The sequence below is a fragment of the Lepidochelys olivacea genome (genome assembly GCF_965140295.1).
Source record: "Lepidochelys olivacea isolate rLepOli2 genome assembly, chromosome: 18".
Lineage (NCBI taxonomy): Eukaryota > Metazoa > Chordata > Testudines > Cheloniidae > Lepidochelys > Lepidochelys olivacea.
Genome location: NC_140428.1, coordinates 12,424,892 through 12,441,306, shown reverse-complemented (window position 1 = coordinate 12,441,306; position 16,415 = coordinate 12,424,892). Strand labels below are relative to the sequence as shown.

General features: G+C 51.1%; 1 protein-coding gene across 3 annotated transcripts in view; it reads right to left on the bottom strand.

Moving 5' to 3' along the window:
- Positions 1 to 16,415, bottom strand: part of PLEKHM2 (pleckstrin homology and RUN domain containing M2) — a 69,258-nt gene that overhangs the window by 12,368 nt on the left and 40,475 nt on the right. For 2 of the 3 annotated variants that reach the window (XM_084651844.1, XM_084651846.1), the window contains 7 exons: positions 16,157 to 16,216; positions 9,296 to 9,530; positions 5,162 to 5,926; positions 4,323 to 4,392; positions 1,614 to 1,704; positions 1,074 to 1,138; positions 540 to 628 (listed from right to left, as the gene is read on the bottom strand). In XM_084651844.1, the coding sequence (XP_084507970.1) occupies positions 540 to 628; positions 1,074 to 1,138; positions 1,614 to 1,704; positions 4,323 to 4,392; positions 5,162 to 5,926; positions 9,296 to 9,530; positions 16,157 to 16,216 (1,375 nt within the window). The remainder of the gene's footprint in view (positions 1 to 539; positions 629 to 1,073; positions 1,139 to 1,613; positions 1,705 to 4,322; positions 4,393 to 5,161; positions 5,927 to 9,295; positions 9,531 to 16,156; positions 16,217 to 16,415) is intronic. The other variant, XM_084651845.1, reaches the window with a different exon arrangement.

The window sequence follows — 16,415 nt, the reverse complement described above, 5'->3', positions numbered from 1 at the left end:
TGTCCTCATCCCTATTCTGTCTGCGGCCAGTCAGTCACTGCCCGATCATGGGAGGAAGGCTAATGTCAAACCTTTCTTCTGCAATAAGAACAGGCAAAGCCATTCACCGCAAAACACGGTCACCCCAGCGGGTCTTGGGAACCAAACAAATGTAAGCAGCGTCAAGATAATTAGAGAGGTATTGAAAGTAGCAGGCCCTGCAGACAGCACAGCATGTCAACCAGCAGAGGGAGCTATTGGGAGCATTTTGCAATTTTTAATGCAATCGAAGTCAAACCATTTGTGGGGGGCTAAATTGTTGTAATTAAACCAATCATCAAATCTGAGCAACAGCCCTGGGACTTTTAAACAACAATGAAAGAGAGATCATGAGATCCAGCCCCTCCCCAAATGCTACCCTTAACTAGAATCACTTGCATTTGCTTCCCAAGTAATTTTTCAGATATAAGGGGCAGCCCGGAGGCTTTAGGGGAGTGGCCGACAAATAACCCCAGGCGCATGGAAAGATCAACCCGTTTGCACACAATAGTAGAGCTTACTCTGTAAGGGCCACGTCAGCGGTGTCCAGCAGGAACTGCTTCCGACGGTTGGTGCAGACCAACATCACTGTCTGCTGATCCAGGCCAACCTGTCGTGGTAACACACAAGCACTCATTAGGGAGGCTGAGGAGCAGGATGGGGACAAGGCTTTGGAAAGGCACCCCAAATGTGCCCTGAAAAGGCTGATGTACTGCTGGCTAAAGGCCACAGGGGGGAGCCAGCAGCAGGGGCTGTGTCAGAGCCCAAGTGGCAGAGCAACAGCTGGGATGGGAGGATGTTGGCAGGTAGAGGTGGCACCAGAGGGCTGAGGAGGCAAAGGCGCTTCCCTCTGCATCCCCAGTTAGGTCACCTGCATTGAGCCTGCAAACCTCCCGGCCATGGAAGAGTCGTTCTTCAGCGTCCTCCAACAGCAAGAGGAGGGACAGACCCCGGGGACTGGAAAAGCCAGGCAAAGCAAGAGGCGTTTTCCTTCACATCCTCTCCGCTTCCCCCAGCGCATTGCTGCACCCTGCGAGCAACAGGCCTGGACTCACCGAGATGTAGTCTAGCTCATTGTATGAAACGGTCTCCTCCACCAAGTACGGCTTTTCTGCGGCTCCTAGCATAGGACACAGGACAGGTGTATGGGCAGATGGGGAGGACGCTCCCCAGACGCAGTACAGAGATTTGCCCAGATCTCGCCCACCGCCTAGCAGCAGGAGCTCAGTCTGCAGAACTAGCAGCCCAGGGATTCTGAGGAGCAGGAGGAGGGGATCTGAACTTCTAGGGGCCAGAAGGGTTGTCCCTGGCAGACTGGCTGGTGAGGTACCGTGCCTGTCACCTAAGCAGGCCTGCCCCTCTCTGGTTCCCCCAACAGCTGATATGTAGCATTACGAATGCCCTGGAGCCAGCTGGTTGTGGTGTGAACCTATGGGGCAGATGGCCCTTTCCATAGGGGTGTGTACTCCACACGCCACCCTCACGATACATCTAGACTTCTACAGGTAAACCCCCTGCTGAAGACCAAAGACCCCTGCCGGCCTCCATGGTGCCTCCCAGGAAGGTAATTTAGAGAGGCCACTGGGATGGGCTACCTTTCCGGATCAGGTACACATAACAGTCCGTCAGCAGGACATAGAGCAGCTGAAGATTCCCCTCCATGTGCCCAGTGCTCATTCGGATCATCTGCGAGAAGAGGAGAGATGACACATAAAGAACAGAGCTTCCATGCTCACTGCCCACAGTTACCATGGGCGCCCGTGCAGCAGGGCCACAACTCCATCTCCACTGTGCAAAGCTACGAGCTTCGGGATCCAGTCAGCATGCGGTGGCCTCCTCCATGGCTGACGTGCACTTGGGTTCTCTAGCCCGTGTAATAACCGTGTCCCCAGACAGCGCCACAGCCTTCGAAATGCCCCTGTCTGCAGCATGGCTCCAGGGCACCCTCAGGTCTCACCTACTCCACAAGGCAGACGTGCTATAATGAGGCCATGCACTAACGATATTATTCATAGATATTAAGGTCAAAAGGGACCTTATGATCATCTAGTCTGACCTCCTGCACAATGCAGGCCACAGAATCTCACCTACCCACTCCTGCGATAAACCTCTCACCTATGTCTGAGCTATTGAAGTCACATCATGGTTTAAAGACTTCAAGGAGCAGAGAATCCTCCAGCAAGTGACCCGTGTCCCATGCTACAGAGGAAGGCGAAAAACCACCAGGGCCTCCTCCATATTTGGGAGCGGGAAAATTCCTTCCCGACCCCAAATATGGCAATCAGCTGCACCCTGAGCATATGGGCAAGAGTCACCAGCCAGATACCCAGGAAAGAATTCTCTGTAGTTACTCAGATCCCAGCCCATCTAACATCCCATCACAGTCACAGGCCATTGGGCCTATTTACCATGAATATTTAAAGATCAATTAATTGCCAAAATCATGTTATCCCATCATACCATCTCCTCCATAAACTTATCAAGTTTAATCTTGAAGCCAGATAGGTCTTTTGCCCCCACTACTTCCCTTGGAAGGCTATACCAGAACTTCACTCCTCTGATGGTTAGAAACCTTTGTCTAATTTCCAGTCTAAACTTCCCGATGGCCAGTTTATAGCCATTTGTTCTTGTGTCCACATTGTTACTGAGTTTAAATAATTTTTCTCCCTTCCTGGTATTTATCCCTCTGATATATTTATAGAGAGCAATCATATCTCCTCTCAGCCTTCTTTTGGTTAGGCTAAACAAGCCAAGCTCCTTGGTCTTCTTTCATAAGACAGGTTTTCCATTCCTCGGATCATCCTAGTAGCCCTTCTCTGTACCTGTTCCAGTTTGAATTCATCCTTCTTAAACATGGGAGACCAGAACTGCACACAGTATTCAATGTAAGGTCTCACCAGTGCCTTGTATAACAGTACTAAAACCTCCTTATCGCTACTGGAAATACCTCTCCTGATGCATCCCAAGACCTCATTAGCTTTTTTCACAGCCATATCACATTGGCGGCTCATAGTCATCCTGTGATCAGCCAATACTCCAAGGTCCTTCTCCTCCTCCATTACTTCTAATTGATGCGTCCCCAGCTTATAACTAAAATTCTTGTTATTAATCCCTAAATGCATGCCCTTGCACTTCTCACTATTAAATTTCATCCTATTACTATTACTCCAGTTTACAAGGTCATCCAGATCCTCCTGTATGATTTCCCGGTCCTTCTCTGTATTGGCAATACCTCCCAGCTTTGTATCATCTGCAAACTTTATTAGCACACTCCCACTTTTTGTGCCGAGGTCAGTAATAAAAAGATTAAATAAGATTGGTCCCAAAACCGATCCCTGAGGAACTCCACTGGTAACTTCCTTCCAGCTTGACAGTTCACCTTTCAGCGTGACCCGCTGTAGTCTCCCTTTTAACCAATTCCTTACTCACCTTTCAGTTTTCATATTGATCCCCATCTTTTCCAATTTAACTAATAATTCCCCACGTGGCATGGTATCAAACACCTTCCTGGAATCTAGGTAAATCTAGATCCACTGCATTCCCTTTGTCTAAAAAGTCTGTTACCTTGTCAAAGAAGGAGATCAGGTTGGTTTGGCACGATCTACCTTTTGTAAAACCATGTTGTATTTTGTCCCATTTACCATTGACCTCAATGTCCTTAACTACTTTCTCCTTCAAAATTTTTTCCAAGACCTTGCATACTACAGATGTCAAACTAACAGGCCTGTAGTTACCCAGATCGCTTCTTTTTACCTTTCTTAAAAATAGGAACTATGTTAGCAATTCTCCAGTCATACGGTACAACCACTGAGTTTACACATTCATTAAAAATTCTTGCTAATGGGCTTGTAATTTCATGTGCCAATTCCTTTAATATTCTTGGATGAAGATTATCTGGGCCCCCCAATTTAGTCCCATTAAGCTGTTCGAGTTTTGCTTCTACCTCAGATATGGTAATATCTACCTCCATATTTTCCCATTTGTCATGCTACCATTATCCCAAAGATCCTCATTAACCTTATTAAAGACTGAGGCAAAGTATTTGTTTAGATATTCGGCCATGCCTAGATTATCCTTAACTTCCACTCCATCCCCAGCACCACAGCACCTTTCCTAGTGTAGATGGGACCTGCCTGAAGATTCCCTGCTGCCCGGGCAGATAAGGAGTACATACGGAGAGGAACCCACCAGTTCCCAGATGCTAGTGCCTCCTTCCCAGCCTTCAGTCAATAACCCACATTCAGCACCACAACTGCTGTAAGGGAGGCTGAGGAAGGCGTTTGCCTTCACATGGCCAGACTTACCCTGAACAGCTGTTCCTCGTTTTCCCGGAAGACATGGATCATCAGCAGCAATAGATGGTTGTTATCCACCCTGAGAGAAGTGGGAAGGAGGGTTTGATATGTAGGGACCCTTCCCTGCAGAAGTATCTCAGGGGCCCCAAGCGCACCCCCAAGGTGCAGTAGTGGACGTCCTCAGGTCCCAGCAGGCGGTGGGATTATGAGGTAGCACTGCAAGCTCCCGAGTCCTGGGGTGGCCTCAGCTCTGAACTTGCCACTCACCTGTGAGCTGCTCCTGCGGAAGCTGTGCTAAAGGCTGGCAGGGGATGTGACCAGGGGTCACTGGCGGGAGCAGTGAATATACAGGGTAAAGTGGCTATTCTTGCCCCTCCCTGGCTCCTACCTCCTGCTCCCCGCCACTTCTCAGAAGGGCCTGCCTTTGCAGAGGGGAAATCTGGGATGACATGGGTGGGCTGTGCCTCCCCTCTTTTATGGACTGCTCTGTTCAGTTCATATCATGGCCTCTATCCCTGCCCTTGGCACCCGTGTCAACCACTTAACACCCCACCCCCAGTACCCAGACAAAGCCAACTGCACATCTCAGCTAGCACTAGCCAACTCTTACAGAAACCCCCAATTCCAAAAGGCAGACCCCCCCCGCCCAAAAATCACCCCCCAACTCCCAGCTCCTTCAGACCAAGGAGGGGAGCAAACGGTCTCACACAGCCGCTCTTCTCGCCCATGGAGGGGAAACTTTATCCGGAGAGCCATTCCCCACACTGCTGCTTTCCTGGTCCTGCCCAAAGATCCTCAGAGTCGGAGCTGTCCTGCTGCAAAGACACCCCCTACCCCCTTCGCCTTACCTGAACTCCGATGGATGGGCCATTTCCGACGGGCTGCCCTGTCCCTCCTCCACCCCCGAGTCCTCAGCGCTGCTCAGAGAGGGACTGGGCTGGTCTCCTTTCAGGCTGCTGAGCGCCTCCATGTTGCCAGTTTCCATTTCACTGGCTTGGGTTTTATCTGCCTCCTCCTGAGCGTCCTCTACCGCCCCAGCTGTTTCTCCCTCTCCTCCTTCTTCATCTTGTCCAGCAGCCTCAGGGCTACCAGGAACATATGGCGGTTGGCCAGCCCCTGTAGGGTCATGGTCGCCACCACCTGGCGCAGGAGAGTTTGGACTCTCGACGGTAAAGCGGTAGAAGTCCATGGGGGTCGAAATCCGCTCGATATAGCTGCCAGAGGGCGGCCCATCCGGGGTCTCCTCTGGCATGTCAGTCCGAAAGGACTGATTGGGGGGGTCGACGGGGCAGTTCCAGCCACTGGGGTCCAGCTGCCCGTTCAGTTTGTCAATCACTTTGCTCAGCGGCTGCCCCATGCTCTCCATGGAGGTGTCCTTCATCTCCGGGATCCGCAGGCCCAGCTGGCTCAGGGCCGAGTGCTTGCTGCTCTCTCCTAGCCTCTCCTGGCCCTCCGGAGAGGGCAGCCTCCTGTCTGTCTTCAGCTCAGTTCCTTCACTCAGTCTGTTTGTGCCACCGTCTCTGCCAGCCTCCGTGGCACTGGGGGCAGGGGGGTTCACCATTTCCTCCAATTTCACCTTCTTTTTCTTGCCGGTTTTCTTCTTTTTAGCTAATCTGCAAGGGGAGAAACCTGCACTGATGTTACCAGAGCCTAACCTTGCCCTCTGTGCCCATGGGAGGGAACCCTGGACTCTCTGGGTCTCCCTCTTGCGCACTTACACCACCCCCTGGGTTATTCCTCATACGCGCAGGGTGGTGTTTCTACTAATCAGAGGATTCGGATGCACAAACAATGGGCTAGAGGAGAAAAGCCCAGGGGTGTATTTTCAGAGCTGAACAGGATGGCACTCAAAGACCCAGCACTTAATCAGATTCAGATGCACACGCACAGTGCCTTTCATCCAAGAACCACACTGCCCTTTGCTGCCATTAACTGAAGCTGCACAACACTCCTGTCAGCTTGGAAGTATTAGTCCCCACCGCAGATAGGGAAATGAGAGTAGAAAGGTTACGTGACTTGCCCAAGGACACTAGGTGAGAGTCAGTGGCAGAAAGAATCCAAGTCTCTCAACTCTTGTTCCTCTGTTCTAAGCACTGGACTTCCCTGCCTCTGGCCAACCCATCTCACTTGTTGTAGCCTCTCTACTTGAGTTCAAAATATTCCATCTCCGTGCCAGGCCTCTCAAGAAAGGCAGGTTTCACAGGGGCAGCCGTGTTAGTCTGTATCAGTAAAAACAACAAGGAGTCCTTGTGGCACCTTAGAGACTAACACATTTATTTGTGCATAAGCTTTCCTGGGCTAGAACCCACTTCATCAGATGCCTGGAGTGGAAAATACAGAGGCAGGTATAAATACACAGCACATGAAAAGATGGGAGTTGCCTTATGAAGTGTGGGGGGTCAGCGCTAATGTGGCCCATCCATCCTAACTGAAGGCCAATGGCATATTGGGCTGCATTAGTAGGAGCATTGCCAACAGATTGAGGGAAGTGATTATTCCCCTCTATTCAGCACTGGGTGAGGCCAAATCTGGAGTACTGTGTCCAGTTTTGGTCCCCCCACTACAGAAGGGATGTGGACAAACTGGAGAGAATCCAGCGGAGGGCAACAAAAATTATTAGGGGGCTGGGGCACATGACTTATGAGGAGAGGCTGAGGAAACTGGGGTTATTTAGTCTGCAGAAGAGAAGAATGAGGGGGGATTTGATAGCAGCCTTCAACTACCTGAAGGGGGGTTCCAAAGAGGATGGAGCTCAGTTGTTCTCAATGGTGGCAGATGACAGAACAAGGAGCAATGGTCTCAAGTTGCAGTGGGAGAGGTCTAGTTTGGATATTAGGAAACACTATTTCACTAGGTGGGTGGTGAAGAACTGGAATCTCCATCCTTAGAGGTTTTTAAGGCCCGGCTTGACAAAGCCCTGGCTGGGATGATTTAGTTGGTGTTGGTCCTGCTTTGAGCAGGGGGTTGGACTAGATACCTCCTGAGGTCCCTTCCAACCCTAATCTTCTATGATTCTATGATTTCCAACAGTTGACAAGAAGGGGTGAATATCAACAGAGGGAAAATTACTTTTTGTAGTGCTAACGAGGCCAATTCAATCGTGGTGGATGTGGCTTCTTGTCAACTGTTCGGAATGGGCCACATCCACCTGATTGAATTGGCCTCCTTAGCACTAACTCCCCACTTGGTAAGACAACTCCCATCTTTTCATGTGCTGTATATTTATACCTGCCTATTGTATTTTCCACTCCATGCATCTGATGAAGTGGGTTCTAGCCCATGAAAGCTTATGCCCAGATAAATGTGTTAATCTCTAAGGTGCCAGTTTATGGAGGAAATTCAATGTAGAGTGCCTCTAGCTGCCAGTAGAGGGAGCCGTCAACCCACCACACTGATCCTTTTTCTAGTTATAGACACTCCATACGCATGTGGAAGGTGGCATTCTGGGTGCTCATGCCACAGACAGGAACAGGCTCAAAGTCAGGGTTGCTGTTAGTAAGGGCCAGAACACCTATTATCCTGTTCCCATTGGTTGGGTGCTGAGTGTAGGGAGGTTCCCCAGAGAAAGCAGAATGTAATCCCACTCCTGCTCACCCATCTCTCAGCATTGGAGAAAGCCCAGCAGGTCAGAAGCAGCAGCTGTTCCCACCGCCCTTTCCCCCAGCTACCAGGGAGCTGGACATGTACCAGGCTGGGACACCGCAGGCTGAGAGATCCCACAAGTTAAGCAGGGGTAAGAGACTTCTGGGGAGAACCCAGGGTATTACTGCAAGGTGGGGTTAGTGGTTCAGTAGGGGCAACCTCCCTTCAGTCTGGTCTCAATCAGTGCCCTTGCTGGGCTCTTGGAAGTACTGACTTTCTGATGAGAAACTAAACAGAGGTCTTGTGATCACTGGAGAGCCCGTGGCCCTCGCTGCATGCCAGGAGCATCATGTGGGGGTTGCTCTGGAGCGAGGCACTATCAAACAGTAACTCCCCCTATCAGACACATTCACAGGCCAAGAAATCAATACAGGTGTGCAGATTTAAAGGATAAACGTTTAAAACAACATGTGGTTTCTCTGCTGATAATAAATTGTCAGGTATGGGTGCATCTAGAGCCAGCCAGCTGCCCCAGGGCCTGAGGAACAAGATCTGCTACATCTACAGCAAATCAGCTTGTGCCTAGAAACATACAACTCTCACCAGATGGACGTTCCTAGCCACAGGTCAGGCTGTGCCAAGGCTGCCCTGCACACGGCATCTTCATCAGCCTACCAAGGGGGTGGCATATAACCAGCCTCCACTGACTGACGTCCTTCATGGGGTTTGTTTCTAGGCTGGTCAGGCCTCTCGAGGCCATCAGGGAAGAGGCCTGGCAGCCTTGAGTGAAGGAATGAATCAACTGATGCCATTAGCAGTAGGAGGAGGGGGAGACCTGGAAGGTTCAGATCCTGCACCAGGAAACAGCTGATATGCACTGAGCTAAATGCAGGGTGCTGTGCTGAGGGTAATACAGGAGATATACCTGAGATGTGCAGCAGGAATAAAAAGGGGCTAGTATGAAATCAGTATGAAAAGGATTGTTCTCTTAGTGCCAGCCCTGCATGCTCAGGGATCGGAAAGTCAGTCCCAGGGGACCACAACTGTGGCTCTCGTTTTACGATATTTCATTCTGTTCCCCATGCTATAGTATCAGTTTCATAAAATTCAAAGGCCACATTTTCAAGAGACCTCTGCCTCTGGCAGTTCCCATTGAGAACAATGGAGAAACGCTGCCTCGCCCCCCCAACTGAGAACAATGGGTGTTGATGGGTGCTGAGCACGTTGGAAAGTCTGGCCCCAGAGGTATGAAACAAGAACCCAGAATCGCTGCCTGCCGGGCTCCTGCTTCCAGCAATAACCCCCCTGTGGTACAAGTGAGAGCACATGGCAAATGTCAGCTCCTGCCCACAACTAGCTTGCAGACCCCTCTCCTTGTGTTTGGGAGGCATGGCACTGACCTGATGACTTCCAGCTCCGTGCCGCTCTCCAGCTGGTCTGTGCCTTCCATCGTGGTGTCCATCCTCTCCAGGGAGGCGGTGTGCGCCGGGGTGGTTTCGGTGGAGGACAGCACTTCCACTTTCTCCTCGTTGAAGGGGTTGTAGCGCTGCGTGGGACTCTTCATGGAAGCCTTGCAGCCATTCAGATCGGAGGCCACGGAGTGCGGGCAGCTGAAAGTGTCCGTTAGGTCTCCATCTGGGAAACAGGAGAGGGGAAAAACCAGGATCCCAGTCAGCTGCTACTATGGGAGCAGGAATTCCTCACTGAGCTTCTGGACCTCAACAGAGCAAGGCTGCACACATGGTGCTCAATGCGGACTCTGAAAGGTCCTGGCCCGGAGCACCACTTGGGTATAAACTATCCAGTAGACTTGCTCATCAAATTGCTCATTAGGATCAGCATTTGGGAGTCCCCTGCAGGCAGCGGGCACTCAGTAGTGAGAGGGCATATGTGGGGGAGGCAGGAGAGATCCCAGTGCCACAGACAGTATCAATCGACCTTTCCCAGCAAAGGAAACGTAATGCCTGAAAACAGAAGTTTAATGTTCAGACAGTGACTGTGCAGGCAGCCATCAAACAGGATCACAGTCTGATGGGAGCTCCTGGTACAGGAGGGACTGTCAGCACTGGTACATCACAGGCTAGGCCAGTGGTCTCCAAAGTCAGGTGTGCAAGATGATCAACTGGGGAGCACAGCGGGAGGAGCACCACCAGAGGAAAAAAAAGGGGGGGGGGCGGCCCTGAGTCCTCTGGCCCATGGAGGAGCAGGGGCAGCCGCACAGCCAGCGGCTGGAGAGAAGAGACGCTTTGAAGGGGAAAGCGCCGCTTCTTTCCAGCCACTGGCTGCGCGGCTGCCCCTGCTCCTCCCGAGTCCTCCGGCCCGTGCTCGCAGGGCCGCATTCCGAAAGGGGCTTCGGAGCTGCAGGCCAGGGCCCCGGGGCCCCCTTAGCCCAGGACCCTGAAGCCCCTAAAGCCCCTGCGTTCCAGGTGGCCCTACCTGCCGGGGGGGGTGGGGAGGGCAGCTCCCAGAATCGTGGCCATGGGGGTGGTGCTGCGCTGCGCAGAGCCACCTGCACACCCCCTGGCACCAAACAGGAGCTGCCCCAGGTAAGTGCTCTGCACCCCCTGCCTGCCCCAGCCTGAGCCTCCTCCCGCACCCCCATCCTGAGCGCCCTTCCGCCCCCTACCTCCCTCCCCGCCCCCGCACCCCACCCTGAGCGCCCTCCCGTCCCCTACCTCCCTCCCAGACCCCGCGCCCCACCCTGAGCACCCTCCCGCCCCCTACCTCCCTCCCAGACCCCGCGCTCCACCCTGAGCGCCCTCCCGCCCCCTACCTCCCTCCCCGCCCCCGCGCCCCACCCTGAGCGCCCTCCCGCCCCCTACCTCCCTCCCCGCCCCCCACCCTGAGCGCCCTCCCGCCCCCTACCTCCCTCCCCGCCCCCGCGCCCCACCCTGAGCGCCCTCCCGCCCCCTACCTCCCTCCCAGACCCCGTACCCCCACCCTGAGCGCCCTCCCGCACCCTAACTCCCTCCCAGACCCCGTACCCCCACCCTGAGCGCCCTCCCGCCCCCTACCTCCCTCCCAGACCCCGCACCCCACCCTGAGCGCCCTCCCGCCCCCTACCTCCCTCCCAGACCCCGCGCCCCACCCTGAGCGCCCTCCCGCCCCCTACCTCCCTCCCAGACCCCGTACCCCCACCCTGAGCGTCCTCCCGCCCCCTACCTCCCTCCCAGACCCCGCGCCCCACCCTGAGCGCCCTCCCGCCCCCTACCTCCCTCCCAGACCCCGCGCCCCACCCTGAGCGCCCTCCCGCCCCCTACCTCCCTCCCAGACCCCGTACCCCCACCCTGAGCGTCCTCCCGCCCCCTACCTCCCTCCCAGACCCCGCACCCCACCCTGAGCGCCCTCCCGCACCCTAACTCCCTCCCAGACCCCGTACCCCCACCCTGAGCGCCCTCCCGCCCCCTACCTCCCTCCCAGACCCCGCACCCCACCCTGAGCGCCCTCCTGCCCCCTAACTCCCTCCCAGACCCCGCACCCCACCCTGAGCGCCCTCCCACACCCTAACTCCCTCCCAGACCCCGTACCCCCACCCTGAGCGCCCTCCCGCCCCCTACCTCCCTCCCTCCCAGACCCCGTACCCCCACCCTGAGCGCCCTCCCGCACCCTAACTCCCTCCCAGACCCCGCACCCCACCCTGAGCACCCTCCCGCACCCTAACTCCCTCCCAGACCCCGTACCCCCACCCTGAGCGCCCTCCCGCACCCTAACTCCTTCCCAGACCCCGCACCCCACCCTGAGCGCCCTCCCGCACCCTAACTCCCTCCCAGACCCCGTACCCCCACCCTGAGCGCCCTCCCGCACCCTAACTCCTTCCCAGACCCCGCACCCCACCCTGAGCGCCCTCCCGCACCCTAACTCCTTCCCAGACCCCGTACCCCCACCCTGAGCACCCTCCCGCCCCCTACCTCCCTCCCAGACCCCGCACCCCACCCTGAGCGCCCTCCCGCACCCTAACTCCCTCCCAGACCCCGTACCCCCACCCTGAGCACCCTCCCGCCCCCTCCCTCCCTCCCTCCCAGACCCCACCCAGAGCGCCCGCTGTATCAAAGTGTTAAACCAAGAGTTTCAAAAATAATAAAGCATATTCAATCACACTGCTCCCACTAAAAATATTATTATGAATAATAATTTCTTTTAGTGAGAGCAAAAAGGTTTTTTGTACTGTTAATAAATAAAAAAATATTTTAAAAATATTGTTTATTTCATCTTTATCTCATCGTTTTTCAATTTCTATTTTTTGGGTATGTTTTATAATTTACACACTATATCAGTACAGTAGTACATGGATATAATTTATACATAAATAAACATACATATATTGGGCGTGCGTGCTCAAATTTTTTTACTGATGGGGTGCACGATCCAAAAAGTTTGGAGACCACTGGGCTAGGCAATAGAGACAATCAGACCTCAGTTCCATTGTGCTCCTCAGCTGCGGGGGGGGAGGGGGGGGAGGAGGAGGAAGCAACCTGCAGACACTAGAATGAGAGGATGTTTTTGCCTGCCCAAGGTGCCATTTGCCTTTAGCCTCAATGGGCTCAGAACTTGTGCGCAGTGGGGGGAGGGTCATGCAAACATACACAGGCAGTGCTGGAGAAGTGCAAAGCTTCCCTTACAAGTTGGGTGTGTGTGAGAGGGAGATCTCAATAGCATCAATTAATCAAACTCATTTCTTCAGGACCAAGCCACAGCTGTTCTCTGAGCTGCCATGCAGAAAGCCTAGGGATGGCAGGGGCCAGAGGAGCTGTTGTGGATGGAGTATCTTGCATTGCTCAAAACTACCACCCCTGCTTAAGGAGGGACACTGACTGGGTCCAAGACTGATGTGACCAACCTTAACTGGCTGGAAGCACAGTAACTGCAACACAGGGCCAACCAATAAAGAAATGATCCTTCTGTTCTTATAGGCCTGGTGATTTAAAGAACCCTAGAAAGAAGATCTTCATTAACTTCACCAATTCTCTGATGAGAAATCAGAGAAATAGTTCAGAGAAACCACCCGAGCAGAGGTAGCCAGTTCTCCACTAAGGGGTAGCGGTGGATTTAGCTGCCTTTTCCCTATGGAGCTCAGGGTACATTAATGCTCAGACTCCCTTTGCCAGGAGCTCTCTGCTTTGGAAAGAGAAGTTCTGAGATTGCAGCGGATAGCCCATAACAGTGGATGCTACTTTCCTCCTGATATACAATAAACAGAGCAGACTGGAGGTGTGGGGAGAGAAATACATCACTCACCCAGCAGCAAGGGAGAAGAAACAACAGAGAACAAAAAAGTCTTAGTACAACCGGCTGGGCCGATATTAGTGGTAAGGGCCAGAAGATACAGTGCAATTCTGATTTGTGGACACATGCAGTTCTCACTCAGGGTTATCTGTCCACAAAATCAAGTCAGGTAAAGGAACATTACCATACCCTTTAGACAGACATTCTCAGGCCAGATAAGAATCTATCAGTGTTCCTGCAACCAGAGATTTTAAGAAAATATTAGCAGGAAATTAATTTCAGATTCATGATCATGAGTGTTTCCAGTGGAAGCAACAATCTAAAGCATTGGGCTCAATCAATCAAGAAACAGAAACAATAGCCTACTTGCTTAACAGAATTAAGAGACTGTCCAGTAATTTACACTTGAAAGGTAGGTTTTGCGTTAGGAAAACAAACAGGTTTTTATAAAATCCGACGTTAAGAGATGGTTTGGGAATATTAATTTCAAAACAGTGTTTTTGTTTAAATTTAAACATTGCCCTGTAGTTATCAGTGACAGATATGAAACCACAGTGAAAGTGAAAACAACTAGATGCAAACGTGAAACTGACTGGTCTATTTTCACCATCCAAATTGAGTAAAACAGAAAAATTAAATGACGTTTTAGATCTATTTCAATTTCAGCCACCTAATTTGTTACCTTTATTAACAATAAGGTTATTCGGTTTTATCTAAAATACAGGGTTTTATTCTGACAGGGTCCATTTAAATGGGGAAGGGTGAAAGGAGGGGTAAAAATTCTTAACTGCTTGATTTGTGTGTATATGGCTAGAAATCCATTTAGTAAGCTAAGGTAGGAGAGAAGGGTCTTTTTGATGCAAGCAAGGTTATTGCAGAGAGGTCTGATCAGTACTGTAAAATTGGATCCTTATGATTTAGAGCCCAACCTTGCAATCTGACCCCCATGGGTGGCTCCATGCCCCCAAAGATCAGACTGCACAGCTGGGGCTGTGTTATAGTGGCATGAACAGAAATTGCGCACAGAAGCAGCACCGATCTCGCACAGCAAGGAGGGATTACACCACAGCCCACGCAACGACACATACTATTAAGTAGCCCATTGTTTCTTGTTTAAAAAATGCAGTGAATACTCTGCATTTTCAAAGTGTATTTACAAGTTTAGGGAACAAACACCATTGTTATGTTGAAACACCAGAATTAATCACAACCTCTCAACAGCCAATCAGGCTTGCCATAAGATGACACCCTGGATGCTGCCTGGCTGGGGGCAGGGAGGAAAGGGGGGATGACATGACAATGACTGATAATACGCACACCACCATACCCACCAACTACACCCCCAGTAAACACCAACACCAAAGCCAGCCACCATGAGTGCTGTCCAATATCCCCTGTTTAGCAATCCACAGCTGCATCAAACCTAATTTCTTCCATCCAGGGTAACCAAAGGGCCCAGTCAAAACATTATGGTTAAAGAAAGCTCCCAGCCTCTCCCAGCAAGAGCTGCTGTGGGTAGTGGTGGGGGAACACTGGCTTCTGTGGGGGAATCATAGTTCCAGGACCCCTCGGTATGAAGTGCTGGAGGGAAGAGTGGCTGTGAGGAAACACATACAGATTAGTTCATTCCAGCCGTTCCAGGAATGGTCAGAATAGTAAACGCTGTTAGTACCCTGGCTGCAGAGAACTCCAGAGCTAGGCGAGACTGTGTGTTAACCACATGTGACTGCAACAGGAAAAGGTTCAGTGGTTTTTTGTTTTCGGCTACTCAGAGTGTGCTCTGAAAACCAGAAAGAGTGTCTCTCTTGTGCTTGGAGAGAGAGAGAAAGTTTACAGAGAGGAGAGAACATTAGAGACCAGAAGCCATCCTAATGGAATTCAAGCAGATCCTTACCAAAATGTGGTATGAAGTATTGGTTTTGATGATGATAATACAAAACAATTTCAGCTGAAGGAATCTATCAAGCTTTTAGGTAGAAACGACAGAAAATATATACGTATATTTCCTCCATGGGTAAAGAAGACAGATTTCCTAATCCAATTATATATGAACAATACACAGACCTGTCTAGTCATGTCTTTATGTGAGTGGAGATGATGTATTCCATGCAGAGAAAGTGGAATAGACTCCCATAAAATGGAGATGTGCCCTTTACTCTAAGAAATAGAGATTGCTGACAGCCAGGGTTAAAAAGGAGAGCAATGACCAAACGAAATAAGGTCATTAGCTGAAGGTTATGGCTTTGACAGATATTTTAACCCAAGAGAGAAGCCTAAGTCAAGGCCTGTGAAGGGGAGAAAAAACTCACCTAAAACTGAACAAAAATTCTATTAAAAGTAGAATTCCATCAGAAGCCATTTTCAATATCCTGCTGGCTAATTTATGAATGTAGATCTCTACATGTCTGCTAATCAACACATCTGCTCTTTACCACATGCAGGAAACATATAGCATATGCTGTATTGAGAAGGAACATTTTGGTACTTTAGTTTATAACTACCTGATACATTTGGGATGTTCCCTGATCACTGTGTGTCAGTTTCATGGCAGGAGTAATTTAACAGGTTTATTATTCTGGTAAAAAGATTCCCTTATTAATCCAGCTCCCACAGTATATTAGATAGTCATTTGATTAAACAAATCCAATTTCACTTGATAGAAACTTCAGCTACCAGTGTCCTGAGCAGAGTCTTACAACCATTGGTCAGACACATATGCTCGGTGCACGTGACATACTAATCAGCATCAGGAGAAACAGTCACAACGTTCTGTGATGTATAGTAATGTCGGAATCTCTGTGGGTGCTCAGTAACTGGAGGGAAAGAAACCTCACCCACCAGCAAACAGAGTAAGTGACACAGAGCTCCAACTCTGAGCTCAGAAGATCCATTCAACACAGAGCTTGTTTCTGCCGCTACAGAATTCCACCAAGATTAGAAGGTCATTCTTATTTTAAAAAAATCATTTGCATGCAGCAAGCTTGGTATGGAAAGGACGCAGAAGAGAGAAAACATGGTAATAGGTGACTATGTCCCACCTTCCCAGGCTGTGCTGGGCATGGACGGCACTGCAGGAAAGACATCTCCAAAATCATAATCTACAAAAACGAGGGATAAAACGGAGGATTAAAAGCAGAAGTCGTTGGGAGGGATGGGGGACATGGGGAGCATGTGAACAGCGGGGGGTGGGGTAAACAAAACAATCATCTGAAAAGAATGAGAAACTGCTTAGGACACTTTATTTTACCGAGTCCCCTACCTCACTGTGGGAAGGGGATGGGACAGTCAGTATCATCC